Source organism: Phoxinus phoxinus (assembly GCF_949152265.1).
Source record: "Phoxinus phoxinus genome assembly, chromosome: 11".
Lineage (NCBI taxonomy): Eukaryota > Metazoa > Chordata > Actinopteri > Cypriniformes > Leuciscidae > Phoxinus > Phoxinus phoxinus.
The window spans coordinates 28450585-28466479 of NC_136886.1; the positions used below are offsets into that span (position 1 = coordinate 28450585).

At 39.0% G+C, this 15895-nt stretch overlaps 1 protein-coding gene across 4 annotated transcripts in view; it reads left to right on the plus strand.

Annotated features, from left to right (window-relative positions):
* pcnt (pericentrin) overlaps positions 1-15895 on the plus strand; it is a 54488-nt gene that overhangs the window by 23166 nt on the left and 15427 nt on the right. The window contains exons 24-38 of one of the 4 annotated variants that reach the window (XM_079628031.1): positions 1715-1875; positions 2013-2194; positions 3309-3526; positions 4968-5130; positions 6413-6604; positions 6820-6846; positions 7266-7498; positions 7653-7772; positions 8479-8499; positions 10691-10927; positions 11123-11290; positions 12247-12399; positions 12563-12724; positions 13609-14604; positions 15422-15592. In XM_079628031.1, coding sequence (XP_079484157.1) covers positions 1715-1875; positions 2013-2194; positions 3309-3526; positions 4968-5130; positions 6413-6604; positions 6820-6846; positions 7266-7498; positions 7653-7772; positions 8479-8499; positions 10691-10927; positions 11123-11290; positions 12247-12399; positions 12563-12724; positions 13609-14604; positions 15422-15592 — 3204 coding nt within the window. The remainder of the gene's footprint in view (positions 1-1714; positions 1876-2012; positions 2195-3308; positions 3527-4967; positions 5131-6412; positions 6605-6819; positions 6847-7265; positions 7499-7652; positions 7773-8478; positions 8500-10690; positions 10928-11122; positions 11291-12246; positions 12400-12562; positions 12725-13608; positions 14605-15421; positions 15593-15895) is intronic. The other 3 variants (XM_079628032.1, XM_079628033.1, XM_079628034.1) reach the window with 3 other exon arrangements.

Below are 15895 nucleotides of genomic sequence, written 5' to 3' on the forward strand. Positions count from 1 at the left end.
TCAGAGTATATCAGATATTTTGAGCTGATTTTAGAACACACATTGTAGTAACAAGGTGCACATTTCTGCGCATGTTTGATGTTTATGAAATTACTTAAAGTCTGATAGTGTTGTGTATGATACTTAGTCATTTAGTGTATTATGCCCAGCTGTTCTCTGCAACCATTTACAAATTTGCCAAGCGTATGATGCTTAGTGTTTTAAAAAATAAGTTAAATGTTTAGTGTATTTCAGCAAAATAGGAATTATAATAAAATAGAAGAATCATTTAAATTTGTATGTAGTAGTAGTAGTAGTAATCAAATGAATAACAAATATTTTATTTTTTTCCTACTGGGCCAGTGGTTCAAATTTGAACTTGCCCTGTCAAATTTTTTCACTGGTTCCATCACAAAAAAGTCATAAATACATAAATTACAACAGTTATTGTTTTCATGGTGTTTGACCCATGTGACTTTTGTAAACAGAGAATTGTGAAATTTCACGGTTATCTGAAATTTGGAGTAATAACTATTTCAAATTTGATATCACAGCAAAGACTACTAGCCTTACTAATATAAACTTTAAATATTATTAAAAGCAAGTAAACAGTCAGTAATACAATAAAAACAAATAATAGCAGAGCAAAGATACAAATAAATGGGTTGATCTAACAGTAGTCTTCTAGTACAGAAATTAAATACTATTTGTGCCGTGTTGTTTGATTAAAATTTAAAACATAGACGGCAGAAGGTATATTCGGACTCTGTCACTTTAAGACCTACTGTAATGCCTGGATCCAATTTAGTTTTATAGTTTTATTTCCCATTTGTTTGTTCACTTAAGACAGACTATGTTTATGAGATACTCGCCAAGATTTAGATTTTGAGTGAATTTGTCCACTCAAGCGCAAGTAACCGTGAAGAAGAACTCATTTCAGTATTCGCGTGCTGTCTGAGAAGCGGCTTTCTGGACATGCAATTTGGATGTGTGCGCACACAAGTACCAAATTGAGTTCTCTTTTGCGTGAATATTAAAACTAGCAAGGCTTAAAAACACGTGCAAATGCTAAACTTTCATTACGATGCAGCACAGGCCCGATTGGGCAAGTGACCGTTCCGTGAACTGTCCCGAGCAACGTTCATGCTGACCATCAGCAGTCCGGTTTTACAGTGGTTTTACAGAATCCAGGCTTTATTCTTCTGTCTTTCCTTACAGTTGAGTTGCTATTTTAAGGAGTTGTTTCGGATGCTGGTACACATTAATCTTCTTTACATAAGAAGTACTGGGTGAAAATGGTAACAAAGGGCCTAGTTAAGCTTTGGTAGAGCTGTTTGGGTTTTTTTAAGATCAAATTTTAGAGCTGGTTGTTATGGTTACGTCTTTGCATGCCTTTTGGCTGGTGAAATACACCACACATACTCACAGGAGCCTTATTTAAATGCATGCTACATTGTCTCATCTGCTTTTGTGGCTGTTTTCCCCTTTTCCCCCCTCTTTTTGGCTTTGAACAGCTTGTCCTGTTTAAGCCTGAAGGATTCGTTCTGTTGAACTACGGGAGCATCCACAGACAGGCGTTGTGTCTATTTACTTTGGCAGCAAGCTTATTTCATGATGCTTCTAGACTGAAATCTCTTCCTCATTTGTTAGTTGCTGACACCTCTCAGGCAAACACTTTCTTGCCTATGTAATGACTGGTTTCCTGTCTGTGGCGTCACTCTTGCCTCTTCCTCAGTTGCGATCGGAGGTGAGCGGGCTGCAGGTGGAGCTAGAGGGCAAGCGGGCAGAGATGGACACGCTGGAGACTCTCCTGCAACGCAGAGACCGGGAGAACCAGGAAGGAGACAATCTACTAGCCATGCTCAGAGCAGACCTCAACACGGCCACACAGGAAAGGTCAGCTGACCCGCAGAGATGCGGAAAGGGGGATTTTGGGGAAACTTTATCTGTCAGTCTGCATACTGTTTTTTGAAAACATCCTTGTTTTCATGTTTTTAGTTGATCATTTAAACATTTATTTTTGTCCCTATCAGACAAGACCTGCAAACAGCCCGTGACAAACTACAGCGGATGCTCATAGAGATGGTTCGGATCACTATGGCAACGGATGAGCACATAAGCCGCAAGTTAGGAGCTTGTGTATCAGGTGGTCGGTCTGGAGACAAAACACCCAGCTCTAGGACTGCTAGGAGTAGCCGTGATTCACAGGAAACGGGTACGGTTTTGTGAGTTTGCTGGATAAAAAATCTGTATTGATCAATGACTATTAAAACATAAGTTCAGAAGGGTTTCCAGGTTTGTGGAATTGACCGTTCGCAAAGACCCGCCCCCTTTAGTTACTGTCGCTATGTCCGACAAGCTACGCCACACTCACGCCACCATGTTCTCACGCAGTGAAAAATACATCGCGGAGCAGAGAGGACACTGACAACACTGAGATAGGACAGACCAGGTTACTTTTGATATTAAACAAAGTCTCACCTTTCAAATTTGGTCATTTTTTTCAAGAAATTTAAACCATAAATACCGTTTTGTGGCTCTTTAATGTGCCTGACAGCTCGCTGTAGAGCCTCAGTTAAAGCTGCTCGTGAACCGATCATCTCTTCCTTCTAGTTCTTTAATAGCATCAAATAAACATGAATGAACATAAGAATTAATGTTGTTTTAACCGCGTAAAGGCGTCATTACACTCGTTTTTCAAGTTAAAATCCTCCCATGTTAATCTACTATCTCTCCTGACTGCTTTGTCGGACAAAATGGCGGATGGTGAAGTATGATTCGGCAGATCGCCCCTCAATCAATCTCCCTGCGAAGGGTCAATTGCGCACACAGACCGGCCACTAGTCATGTGCCCATTGCTGAAAACTGACCCACAGCATTTGATCACTGGATTTACAGAAATTGTTTCACTTTAAGAAGCGTTTTCTCAACATTGCGTATCTACCGGTAATCATATCTAAACTTCTGACAAACACATACATTTTGAATTGAATTATCACTAAGTCTTTTAACCGTGTATTACGGTCTTTGGTTGGCTTTTGTCTTTCAAACACATTAAAATGTACAAATTAATGATTCAAAATAAATTAATTCAAATGTATACATATAAAATATGTATAAATATTTTTTATCATGGCAAATGAGATTAAATTACAATGCTTACACACAGTTGCTAAAATTAGCATTTATTTTGCACCATCTTAATATTTGGAAGGAAACCTTTGGCTACTAATCTCCATGTTCCATTATCGTTTAATATTTGTTGTTGACTTTCAAACAGATTTTAACAATGAATCTATCGTTCTGTTTTTTGTTTTGTTTTTTTTCAGGAGAGGTGATTGGCACAGAAGGGGAGGCTGATTGCAGTGTGTGGTCTTCGGCCGTGGACGAGGGGTTGGAGTTGTCTCAGAGGCTGTGTGAGAGTGTGTTCTCTGGGCCGGAGGGGGAGATGGAGGCAGAAGGAGAGGAACTCATGCTGGGATCCTGTACACGTCTGCGCACCGCTGTGGATAAACTACTGGAGCTGCTATCTGAGTCCTCACAGCAGGTGCAGCGCTTAGACACGTCTGTCCTACCCACTTCTGACTTTTGTTGAATTTGCATACTGTTTATTGTGTAGTCAAGTCAAGTCAAGTCATCTTTATTTATATAGCGCTTTTTACAATACAGATTGTATCAAAGCAGCTTCACAGTGATAACATGAAAATAATACAAAAAAACAATTTCATCATCATCCACCTTTAAGGCAGATCTATAATATTGTTGAATATTAAATGTCCCCAACTAAGCAAGCCAGAAGGTAAGGCAACAGCGGCAAGGAACCAAAACTCCATCAGGTGACAGAATGGAGAAAAAAACCTTGGGAGAACCCAGGCTCAGTCGGGGGCCAGTTCTCCTCTGGCCAATGAGTGAACAGTGTATGAAGTTCAGAATGAATCAGAGTATTTGTCCAGTTCCGGTTGGTTGAAGTCGGAGTGGAGAGGAGGAGAGACTGGTTGACACTTCACTTGTAGTAACCAATGTTGGTGGCCACAAGCATGTGCAAGTGCAATGCTAGGGAGGAACAGTTTGTGATCCATTATATTTATGCATATACATGTTTGTCATCAGTTTTCTGGCATCATTTCCCCATGCTTTAATTTAAATATACTTATTTCCAGCTTAGTATGTACTTTTCATACTCGAGTACACTGCTGTTCAAAATTTTGGCGTTGTTAAATGTTTGTTTGTTTGTTTATTTATTATGCTCACCAAGGCTGCTTTTATTTTATCAAAAATACAGTAAAACCAGTAATTGTGAAAAAGTATTGCAATTTAAAATAACAGTTTTCAACTTTAATATTTTAATTTATTCCTGTGATGGCAAAGCTGAATTTTCAGCAGCCATTGCTTCAGTCTTCAGTTTCACATTATCCTTCAGAAATCATTATTATATGCTGATTAGGTGCTCAAGTAACATTTCTTGTTATTATAATGTTGTTCTGCTTAATGTTTTTGTGGAAACAAAAATCACTAAGAACCCCCCCCCTAGAATCTTCGAATAGAAAATTCAGAAGAACAGCGTTTATTTGAGAGATTTCTTTTTTTGTAACATTATAAATGTTTTTACTATCACAGTGTTATTGTAGTTTTGTATTATTTGTAATTCCTTTCAATTAATAGCACTATTTAGGTTTAATTTATTTTTGTTTTAGGTTTAATTTATTTTTGTTTATTTTGTTTATTTCCAAACTTAGGTTTGTTATTTACTACAAATGTTTTTAATAGTTTCAGTTTACAGTAACAACCCTGCTGTCACTTATAATGAATTTAATGGATCCTTGCTGAATAAAAATCCTTGGGGAACAAAAACTGGCCTCTAACTTTTGAACAGTAGTGTTTGAGTTTCAGACCATAATTCAATATGATAATGTGATGGGTTAACCAGTTCCTAAAAGAACTCATTCAAATCCAAGCGTTTTCTCTCTTTCTGTCTTTTTCTGCTGTAGTTGGAGCAGATGTGTGGTCTGCAGGCCGTACTAAATGAGCAATTCAGAGACGGGGGTGAGGCCGGAGCATCTTTGCAGTTTCAAAACTCTCAGCTCCTGCAGCAGCTGGATCATGAGGCCAGTCTGAAGAGCCAACTACAATTGGAGCTGCACAAGGCTGAAGGTCTGTTGTTTTATGAATGTTCAATATTTATGTATCCCTACTTTAAAGGGCACCTATTATGACATTTAAAATGTTCATAATGTTGTTTTGGGAGTCCCCAACAACAGTTTTACATGCATGCAATGACAAAAAAACACGTTTGTTGTCGTATAATATGCATTTATTTTTACCTGATTTGCTCACCGACTCCCAAATGATTCGTTCAACGACTCATTTTTCCAAACCCCTCCTTTGCGCGACGCTAATCTGCATTGATTGGTCAGATGACCCAGTCAGTTGTGATTGGTATACTTATTGTCTAACACGGAGTACAATGATGCTTTTATCAATTAAATTGTGTTATAATAATGATTATAGTCCACTGCTTTGTAGTTTGTAGTAAAAAACTAAAAATAAGATGAAGAATTTAATGTTATGTTAGCGAGCATAGCCCAGAGTTCACATTGTAAAAGCACAATCAGTCTTTGTTTGCGTTAGCCCGATGCATAAACATAACGAAAAAAAAAAAAAAAAAATGCAGTTACGTTACTACGAGGTATTACTCTATTCTTTAAGACAACTCCGAAAACAACGACAAACACTTCACATATCTCAATACAATTGTCATTGAAGACCTAGAAGCTAAGCGGTGCTTACACAACAAACAAAATAATTATTAAGCATGCTACATAAAACATAAAAACAACAATTATTAATAACACTTACAGGTTGTGATACGGAGGAGGAAGCTGATGCAAATACACTTAGAACTGAACCTTCCTTCAATATCAGTCGGCTCGCGAATCCAAGTTTGATTGCAATTAAGTTGGTAAAGCAATCGTCTTCAAAATGGCGCGAACAAAGCACAAGGCTCGGACTATACTTCTGTGGTATAGTTGTATATATTAGTCTTCAAATGGTCCTCCTTGGGCAGATGAAAAAAGTTGGCTTTTGAGTCGCACTTCAGAACACAGCGTCTCGCCATGATGTTTTCAAGTTTTCCCTGGCCTTGGAGCGCAATAAGTGGGCGTATCTTATTCAAATAACTTGACAAGTTGACGTCATCTAGTCAGAGAAAAAGCTTCGGTCTTCTAACGATTCATAAAAATGACTCCGAGTCGACTCTTACTTTTGAAAGACAATAACTTTATATACGGTGCACTTTCATATTTCAAACTTTGCAGGATGTTTTTGTTCACTTAGATCTATATTACACACTACATGAAAGGTAAATTTCAAAATTCCATAATTCACTTTCACAACTTATTTGCTCTCTTGTGTGCATTTACATGTGTGGCTCTAGGTTTGATGGAAGGCTACATAGCTGAGAAAGCCATTTTGGAGGAGGCGCTTCAGCAGAAGGAGACGCAGGAGCAGCGTCTGGCAGAGGAGCTGGAGAGCACACGCATCCAACTGCAGCAGCTCAACGAAAATCATGCCCTCCTCCTGCGTCAGAGAGAAGCCCTGACGGCCAGCCTCGGAGACACGGAGAAGGGTGAGAGAGGATAGGGATGACGTGCTTTAGTTTAATTCCCAGATTGAATTACATAACATGCAGTTATGTAACATTTGTTTTGTCATTTGGTTCATGCCGAATAGTCATGGCCTGTTAAATATGCGTGTTACTTTGCACACAGAGTGAAATTTTAAGGTTGTGTGCTTATGATGGAAGGGTTTAGTTTCATCCTACAAATTCTTTCTGCTCTGTAGGCTTCCTCGACGCAGAGGAAGAGACAGGTTTGTGATGATAATCTGCGGCTGACGTAAATGTTTGTTTGAGTTGAGAAAATGATAATAACACTAAATGCATCAATTTCAGATGAATTTGCAGTTTTTTATTTATTTATTATTATTGGTTTATTAATGCTCTTGCTTATCCTGTGTTTTTTTTTTTTTTTTTTTTTGCAGTCTAACTTGTTCTAAACCTTTGGTTTTGAAGGTCCAAGTACTTTTAAATTTTTATTATGAATCTTTCTTTGCCAATTTCTCGGTCCAGTTTGCTGTGCTTTTATTTGTGCATTGAGAATGCACAAATGATCCGGAGCTCCTGTGCATGTTTGCATCTTAATTTGCATTTGCAGTTTGAGTGAGTGTTTTGTTGACATGAGATCTGTTGTTGTACGTTTTATTTATTGGTCCTCCTGGGCTCTGTGCAGCTCTGCTAGAGGAGGCTGAGCGACTGGGGCAGGAGTGTGTGGAGGTACAGCGGCAGGCGGAGAAGGACTGCGGTGGGTTGGCGTCCCGTCTGCAGATGCTGGAACAGGCCCTGGAGGAGCAGGAGAGCCGTGGACATCAGCTGGAGGAACAGCACCGCCTGCAGACTGAAGACCTGCAGCAACACATTGATGCTCTGGAGAAACAGCTCAAACATAACCGCCAGTTCATAGATGTAAGCGTTTCCAACTATTTTCTGAAGTTCTTTGCACCAAAACTATTCACACCTTGTCTGGTGCTGAGAGAAAAATGTGAATATTTTATACTTTAATTTCAGTCATGTCAGACTTGGCGTAAGCTTAGGCAAATAAATGACTATGCTTGTACAGGAACAAGCAGTGGAACGGGAGCATGAGAGAGATGAATTTCAGCAGGAAATCAAGAATCTGGAAGCTCAGCTGAGACATCCATCTAAAGGACACGCAGGAGGGAGCAGCAAGGGTCAAAGGGTAAGGGGCAATGTCTAGAACTTTAGATGTGTCATTGTCTGAACAGTCTGACACCATTTTTTGTGAATATTGGATGATCTGTGACGAGTATGCGAGCAAATTTTTTTTGTTTTATTATATCTTAAAGTAAATTTTTCCTGTAATGGGATGGCAAAGCTCAATTTTCACATGATGATCCATGATCCTTCAGAAATGATACTAACACGCTAATTTGATGCTCAAGAAACCTTTCTTTTCGAAGGTTGTGCTGCTCAATATTTTTGTGGAACTGAAAGTGATGCTTTTTTCAGGCTTCTTTGAATAGAAATATTTTTTTTAAACTGTTAAAGTCTTTACTGTTTAGATATAAAAAAAATATTCAAGGATGCATTAAATTTATTTTTTACAAATTAAAATATATATACAGTCTATTAACAGTTTAATACTGTGAATTCTTTCATGCAATGGCATTTTTGACTGTAAACATGCCTGTATGCACCTTGATGGTGCTTTACAGACTGAAAGAAGAAAGAAAGAAAGAACATCCTAAAATTCTATGCTTCACAAGCTAAATTTATTTGGAAAAACCCACTCCCCTTCTGTACCACATTGCTCGCATACTCTTTGTGACAGAAACTATAGCCTTTCTGATACTCTAACATCTCTGAATGATTTGAATTGTTTTCATATAGATGCTTTTTTTTTTCTCCCTAACTGAATGATGTAGATTGAGGACTTGGTTCTTCAGGTATGTTATCCAGCTGTAGTCATTAATGTGCTGGCCTTGTAGCAGATATGCATGGCTTATGCAGCGTTTAAGTAGAGCATGTGATAGCTATTTTGCGTTACGTTGTCTTGCTTGTCAAACCTTTTTTCAGCAGATATGCAGTACATCAGTTGCATCTTCCACTTTCATCCACCCATTGAAACTCAAACACATGCTTATCCTCTTTCCTCTCAAATGTCTTTTCTTACTAGCGTAGTAGCTGCTGAAAGAGATTGACTTTGCTTTAACCGTCCATCTTGGCTCATCTTTGTCTGTTCCTTTCATGATTGTCTTGTAGCCCCTTTAAAAGTCTCCATCCTTGGGAAAACTGTTGTTTTATTCACTTAATCCCACATGATGACCTTTTTTCCTGCCATTTTGTTAGGTCACACTGGCGCCGCCACCACTACGTTACCCAAACCCTTTTATTCAAAATTTAAAAAGAATCACTATAACCAGTAGGTGGCTGCAGAAGAGCACTTGTTTGCATATTCCCCATTTACACGCACTGGTTTTGCTTTTGAATTAACATTAAGACATTATGAAATCACTATTATAAAATAATCAAAGTATCGAGAAATTTTTTACTTTTTTTTTATTAAAGGATTTTTTTAATTTTTTTTATTATTATTTTTTATCTTGATTGCAACGGAATCACACAGAAAGCAAGTAAGTGCTCCTTTCATAACCACTGGAGCTGTTGGTATAGAATACTATAGATACTATAGAAGAACAATGGTAAATTTAATAAGGTTACAATTGAAATTTACAATTTTCCCTGTACAATTTTCTTGTTACACATTACTTTTGTTAAAGGGTTAGTTCACCCAAAAATTATTTACTGGCCCTTATTTCGTTCCAAACTTGTAAAACATTTATTCATCTTCGGAAAACAAATGAAAATCTTTTTAATGGAATCTGAGAGATTTCTGTCCCTCCATTGACGCAACTATCACTTTCAAGCCCCAGAAAGGTAGTAAAGACATCATTAAAGTAAAGCGCGCAACGTCCACTCTTGCATCAACAACACACATGCGCCGTGGTGCTCTGTTGAACCAGCGTTGGAGATTTTTGTAAAATGGGGGGTTGGGGTTGGGCGAAAGGGTTGTAAAATGCCCTTTTCACAAGATGTAAAATAAATCTCTGATGTCCCCAGAGCGTGTGTGTGAAGTTTTAGCTCAAAATACCTCACTTTTTAAGGGTTAGCAAAAACGCACCCTTTTGTGTCTGGCCCTTTAAATGCACATTAGCTGCTGCTCCCGACACAGAGGGCGGGGTTTCAAGAGCTTGTGTGTGTGTTAGCAGCTCCGATTACCTCACGCAGACACACTAAAATGACAGAAAATGTTCTGTGTTTGTTTAAACGGAGACAGAGTGACTTTCTATTGCATGTGAAAAGACAGATGCTACAGTTTGAGCTGACTCACAAATGTGCTCGACTACAACAACTCTCTCCCTCTTCTTAACATGGACTGCGTGTTCCCGGGGGCGGGGTTTATGCACGTTTTTGGGTTGGTGATGTCACTAACCCGTGAGGTATGTCGTGTAGTCCATACCAGGCGTTTGTTGTAGTCCTTAAAAAAACTATTTCTTTAAAAGCAAATATCTCCCTTTGCTTTGAACTTTGAGCATTTTAACTTTTCAGATGTTGTTTGTGCTCAAACAGCAACATAACACTAAAGTTAGAAAAGTGAAATCGTACTCAACCACCCCTTTAATATTTTGTAAAAGTTAAATGGTAAATAGTTTTTTTTTTGTGTGTGCGCAAACAGAGCACTCGTGTAAAGTACTTTCTTGGCCTTGGAAGTGGTAGTTGCGTAGCTGTCAATGGAGGGACAGAAAGGAAAGCTCTCAGATTTCATGAAAAATATCTTAATTTGTGTAAACGAAAGTCTTGTGGGTGTGGAACGACATGAGGGTGAGTAAGTAATTACAGAATTAAAATTTTTGGGAGATCTTATCTTTTAATAAAAGTTCATTTCATTTTCATCTCAACTCGAGCTCAGTGCTTTATAGTCAAATGTGCGCTACCAAATCAGGTGCCACCATCTGTAGAACCTAGTGGTACCTGATGCTCCTGCTCTCAAATGCTAGTCTGGAGCCCTGATTTGTATTAAAATATCCACACACACTCTATTTAGGTCCATATTCTGTATTCGTGTGATTTGTACAGGTGGAAAACCTTCAGGCTCTGATCAAAGATAAGATAGAAGACTATAGTATACTGTTGTCAGCAAAAGAGCAGTGCCAGCTTGATGTGGAAGAGCGTAATGAAGAGATTGAGAAATTGGCAACTCGTATCCGTGAGTTGGAGCAGGCATTGCTGAGCTGTGCGGAGGCTAGCCGAACTGTCACACAGCTGGAGCAAGAACTTCAGAAAGCACGCAAGAACCTTCTGGAGCTCACACAGGTGCACAGAACTACACATACAAGTTCAGATGTGTCTTGCATGTATTCTGATTTTACAAAACCCTCCTGCCACACATTTGGGCCCAGAATTAGGTTTTCTAGTCACTTCTTCAGTTAATTAATTGAATACATTTTCCATTTTTGCACCAATATCTATAGTTCTAACCCATTCTGATCTGTGTGTTCTTTCTTTCAGGATAAAGAAGCTTTGCAGCAGCAGCAGTATGCTAATAAGCTCCAGATCTCTGCCCTACAGTCCAAACTCGATGAAACCAGACACCGCTTCCCTGATATGACCCCTGACCCTAACCTCCGGGAACAGCTGGAAGCTACACAACAGGATCTGCAGACCAAAGAACAACAGGTGTGTGTGTATGTCAAGCGCAGGATTAAGCGCATTGAAATAGATTTGTGGAAAGTCATGATTGAACAATCAATCAGAGTAACAGTATCCAAGTAACAAGTTTGCATTTGCTTTACAATGAGTATAGAGGTCTTTAAGTTAGTTCTCAGCAGACATCCCAACACTGCTGAGAGTGGCGATTAGATGAATATGAAAATATGTGCAACGCGCTTTACCCTCAATTACAACAAAATAAGCACAACAAAAATGACCGTGGTGAGAAAACGGCATTTAAGAAAGCATTTGATCTTGGATATGTTTGCACAAGCTCTGCAATTCGGCACTCCAGTCAAGGCACATTTATTTATATAGTGCTTTAAAGCTATCTATTTTATACACCATTAAACATAAAAAAAAACCGCTGGATGGAATCACCAATATGCCACTAATTCTGAACAATTCATCCGCACACTTGAGGCGGATAAATTTATCCGATAAGACATGCACATAAACTATGATGGAAACACATTTACCCAATAAATCCCTCGATGCGCAACAAAGTCATGTGACTTTGCCTCAACAGTGGATGTGATTTGGATAACTGGACTAACCAGCGGAACCAATCACATCGCACAGCATCTCAATTGTTATGCCTGAGCCAAGTCTGTCATGAGAATGATTTGCTTCGATTCCCTCCCCGAAGTCTCACACAATTGCGTTTCCTGAACGCAAGATAACATGACAGCGTGTTTTTAGCAAAAGTAATTTATGATGTTTGAAAAAAGAGCCACACCAATTGCAGCAACTTCCATATTTATTACAGCTATTTTTAAAGGCATTGTCAAAAATCAACTGTGAACATTTGTATGGTTTCTATTTTTAAGACAAAACCTCAGATTTATATGAGTAAGATCTAATTTTGTTTCTTGTCCCCTTTATGGTATTTCTTTGTTAAATTGAAACTTTTTGTCTCTTAGATGGAGTTGCTGTCAGAGCGTGTAAGTGAGCTTGAGAAGGATGTAGTAGTGAGGGAGGAAGAGGTCGGACAACTAACACTACAGCTGGAGCTCAAAAACCGAGAGAGCCGAGCTACGGAAGAGCAGCTCCATGCTCACATCACACACCTGCAGGTAAGGCTAGTTGTATAATGACTGTAGTCTGGTAGTCACATTGTGGTGGCCTGTGGCCAGTATGTTCACGGATAAATTTTATTCATAGCACTGTACCTTCATATAATATGTTTTGGGATTTTATGGAGAATGTGAAAAGGTCCTCATTGTGTCTGTCCTTTAGGAGACTGTGGACACTCTGACAAGGCGGCTAGAAGAGGGCAGCGATGAATCCATCCTTCAGCTGCCTTCTGCCCTTCTGGAGGAGAAGAATATGGAGATCGACCACTTAAATCAGCAGATCCTCCAGCTGCAGCAGGAGCTGGACGTGACCAACGATAATAAGGTATGACAAGTGTGTCCGATTGCTAAACATGAGTTTTAGTCATCAGATCTTTTTAGTGAATCAAAAACATAAAATCAGTCAGAGCTGTTACTCAATAAGTTTGACCCAATAACTTATGTAGCACTTAAGGTTTATAACAGTAATTAAAAGCCTAGTAAATATATAGTATTATAATAATAATAATAGTAACACTTTACAACAATGTTTTATTCGTTAACATTAATGTAACATGAACCTATGAGCAATACAATTGTTACAGTATTTATTAATCTTTCTTAATGTTAGTTAATAAAACGTCATTCACTTTGTTCATGTTGTATTTGTTAACATGAAAGCACTGTGAACTAACTTTTGATTTTAATAATGTTATGCACAAGTATTGTTGTGATCAGAGTTTTTTTTATGAAATTGATTGAATAATGTTAGCACATTTTTATTCATTGTTTTAATATTTATTTAATATAGGATTATTTCATTACATCTGTGAAAAGCTTTGTGTAAACAAACCTTTTGAAAATGATTACATTTGTCATTTATTTTTTATATCCCAACCCTACACACACAAATTCTTCAGAAATACAGAAAGAATTGTTAATTTAACCAGAATAACGAAGAATCTGAAAGATTCCTTTAAATTCCCATACCTAATATTCAGGAAGCGGACAGATCTCATTTCATGTTTCTAAAACTTCATTACTCTCTTTCTGCACCTTTTAATGTATATTTTAGCTGATTCTATAATCAAAAGTGACTTGAAGTACAGTTATCACAAGTTAAATAAATCTAAGGTTTAGTATCTTGCTTGGTTCGAAGACTTCTGTAATTTATTTTATACTGATTGAATATGCTGCTGGCTTGTAACTGGTCCTCATTATCATTTTCAGACACTAGAGGAAAAGCAAGCTGAGATAGAAGAGCTGCGCTCTCTGGTCGAACGTGTTCGTTGTGACCAGGAACGTTTACGGCAGGCAAAGGAAGAGGAGACCGAGCAGCTCCATGAGGTTATTAACAAGCTTCAAGAGGAGTTGAGCCAGCTTGACCCCAACCATCACGAGGTCAGTGACCCTAGCACTGACAGCCCAGAGTCATCGGACTTTCTCTGGTCCACTCATCCCCGCCAGCAGAGGGCATCTGAGGAAAGCCTGTGCCAGGAGCTCAGCACCCATACGCTGCAGTCGTCTCGTGCTCGCTTGCAGGAGTTAAAGATTGAGCTGGAACGTGCCGCCGGGGAGAAGGATTCTCTTCAGAGGCTGTTGCTCTCCCAGGAGGAACAGTATGGAAGTCAGGTGGAGGCGCTTGGCCGGAGTCTTGGAGAGGAAAGGGGGAAGGTGGTCCTGTTGGAACAGGAGGGGAATGAGCTGAAAGTACAGCTAGAGGAGAAACGGACAGAAGCTGATCGATTGGCGGCCCGTGTGAAAGAATTAGAAGATACAGAGCGAGCTCATCAGACCAGCATGAGAGAATTTAAGCTCCAGTTGAGAAGGGTGGAGGAGAGAAAAGATGAGGTCCAGCAGGAGCTTGACAGGCTGCAAGAGGAGGCGAAGAACCAGCGTGTTGAGAACGAGCTTCTGGAAAACCAGATCTCAGAGCTGCAGCACAAAGAGGAGCAGTATGAGAATGAGCTGGCCGCTTTACAGTCCACGCTCACAGAGCTTGAGGAGCACGTCCAAGTAGGCAGAGCCGACATCAGTGCCTTGGAGACCGGCAAAAGAGAACTGTACATGGAGAGAGAGGCTCTGAGAAAACGGGAGGGATATCTCCAGGAGGAAATAGAGCACTTGAAACAGGAAATGACATCAAAGGTGAACTACATAAAAGAACTACATGAGCAACAAGAGGAGACTGTGGCTAAACAAGGGGAAGCCCAAAAAGAAGTACTGGTGAGATATATATACACTCACACACACCCATATGTATGTATTTGTTTATTTATTAGTTGAATTTCTCTTTGTGGTGGAACTTGAGCAACACCGCAATACAAACAAACTGTAATTGTTACGGTATGTACTTGGACTGCAAACTCTTTCCATGTCCTGTGATGTAAACACGGAGTTATTTGGGAAGTTGCCTTTTGGTTTTAAGCTTTCCAGAGTCTTTAATTAGTCGCAGATCAACAATGTTGTGTGTGCGGTCTCTGTAGTGCCTGAAATTACAGCAGAATAAAAAGGGGAGGAATGAGAACAGACTGATCTAGTCCAGCCCTCTGACACACAAGAGGAGAGTTTCACACAGGAAGTCAAATTTCAAAGAGGAAGTCTGTCTGAAGTCTTTTAAACCGTTTATTTTTAAGCTTGATCTAAATTTTGGATTGGTAAATCACAACGTAAGGTTGAGAGCCGCTCTATTTATATTCGCTGGGTTCCGAGTACAATGGAGAGGTATTTTATCAAATAACTGTTTCTTGCTAGTGTAGTGAGTGACAAGTGTACTTTTTGTTGTGATTGAACTGGAGGCAAAACTGGTTGCTTTAACTTGTAAAGTTGGACATTTATATCTTTTGGATTCTTTCATGTTCAATAGCTAGCTGGGAATAGTTTGTTTACAAGAGACTTGCTGCGCATTTAAACCTTTAAAAATTAGGTTTTTGCTTATTTTTCATAGCATGACTTTAGCGAATGAAGTGAGTTTGAAACTGCTGATGTAATGCATTTTGAGTGAGTGGTGTAAAGGACTGACATTCAGTGTTTATGTTTGCAGACATGTGCTGAAGAGACCTTGGCTAAAGCTGAGACTGCTTTACGTGAGAGGGAACAGCAGCTGATCCACCTGAGGGCGGAGCATGATGCTTTAAGGGCGGAGCTAACAGCAGTGAAGGAGGGTCTTAGTACCAGCACAGAGAGAGCGGAGAAGCTACTGGAAGAGGGACAGGTATGTGCAGTAGTTCATTTCCTTAATTGGTTCATCTGTTAAAATTATTTATTTATTTATTTATTCATTTATTTTCAATTTAGGGCATGCCTATTTACAGCCAAAGTCTTACCCAAGTAATGTATTATCAAACATGATTTGCAAAATAATGAGTTCACTGGCTAATTAGTTCACTAAGTAAGGGATAATGTAGTCACCCGGCCATGAACCTGATAGGATGATCACGGTCAATGGAGGTTTAGTTTGCAATTTAATTGCTACACAGATTGATTTTTTTTGTTCAAAGTAATTTTATAATCTTAC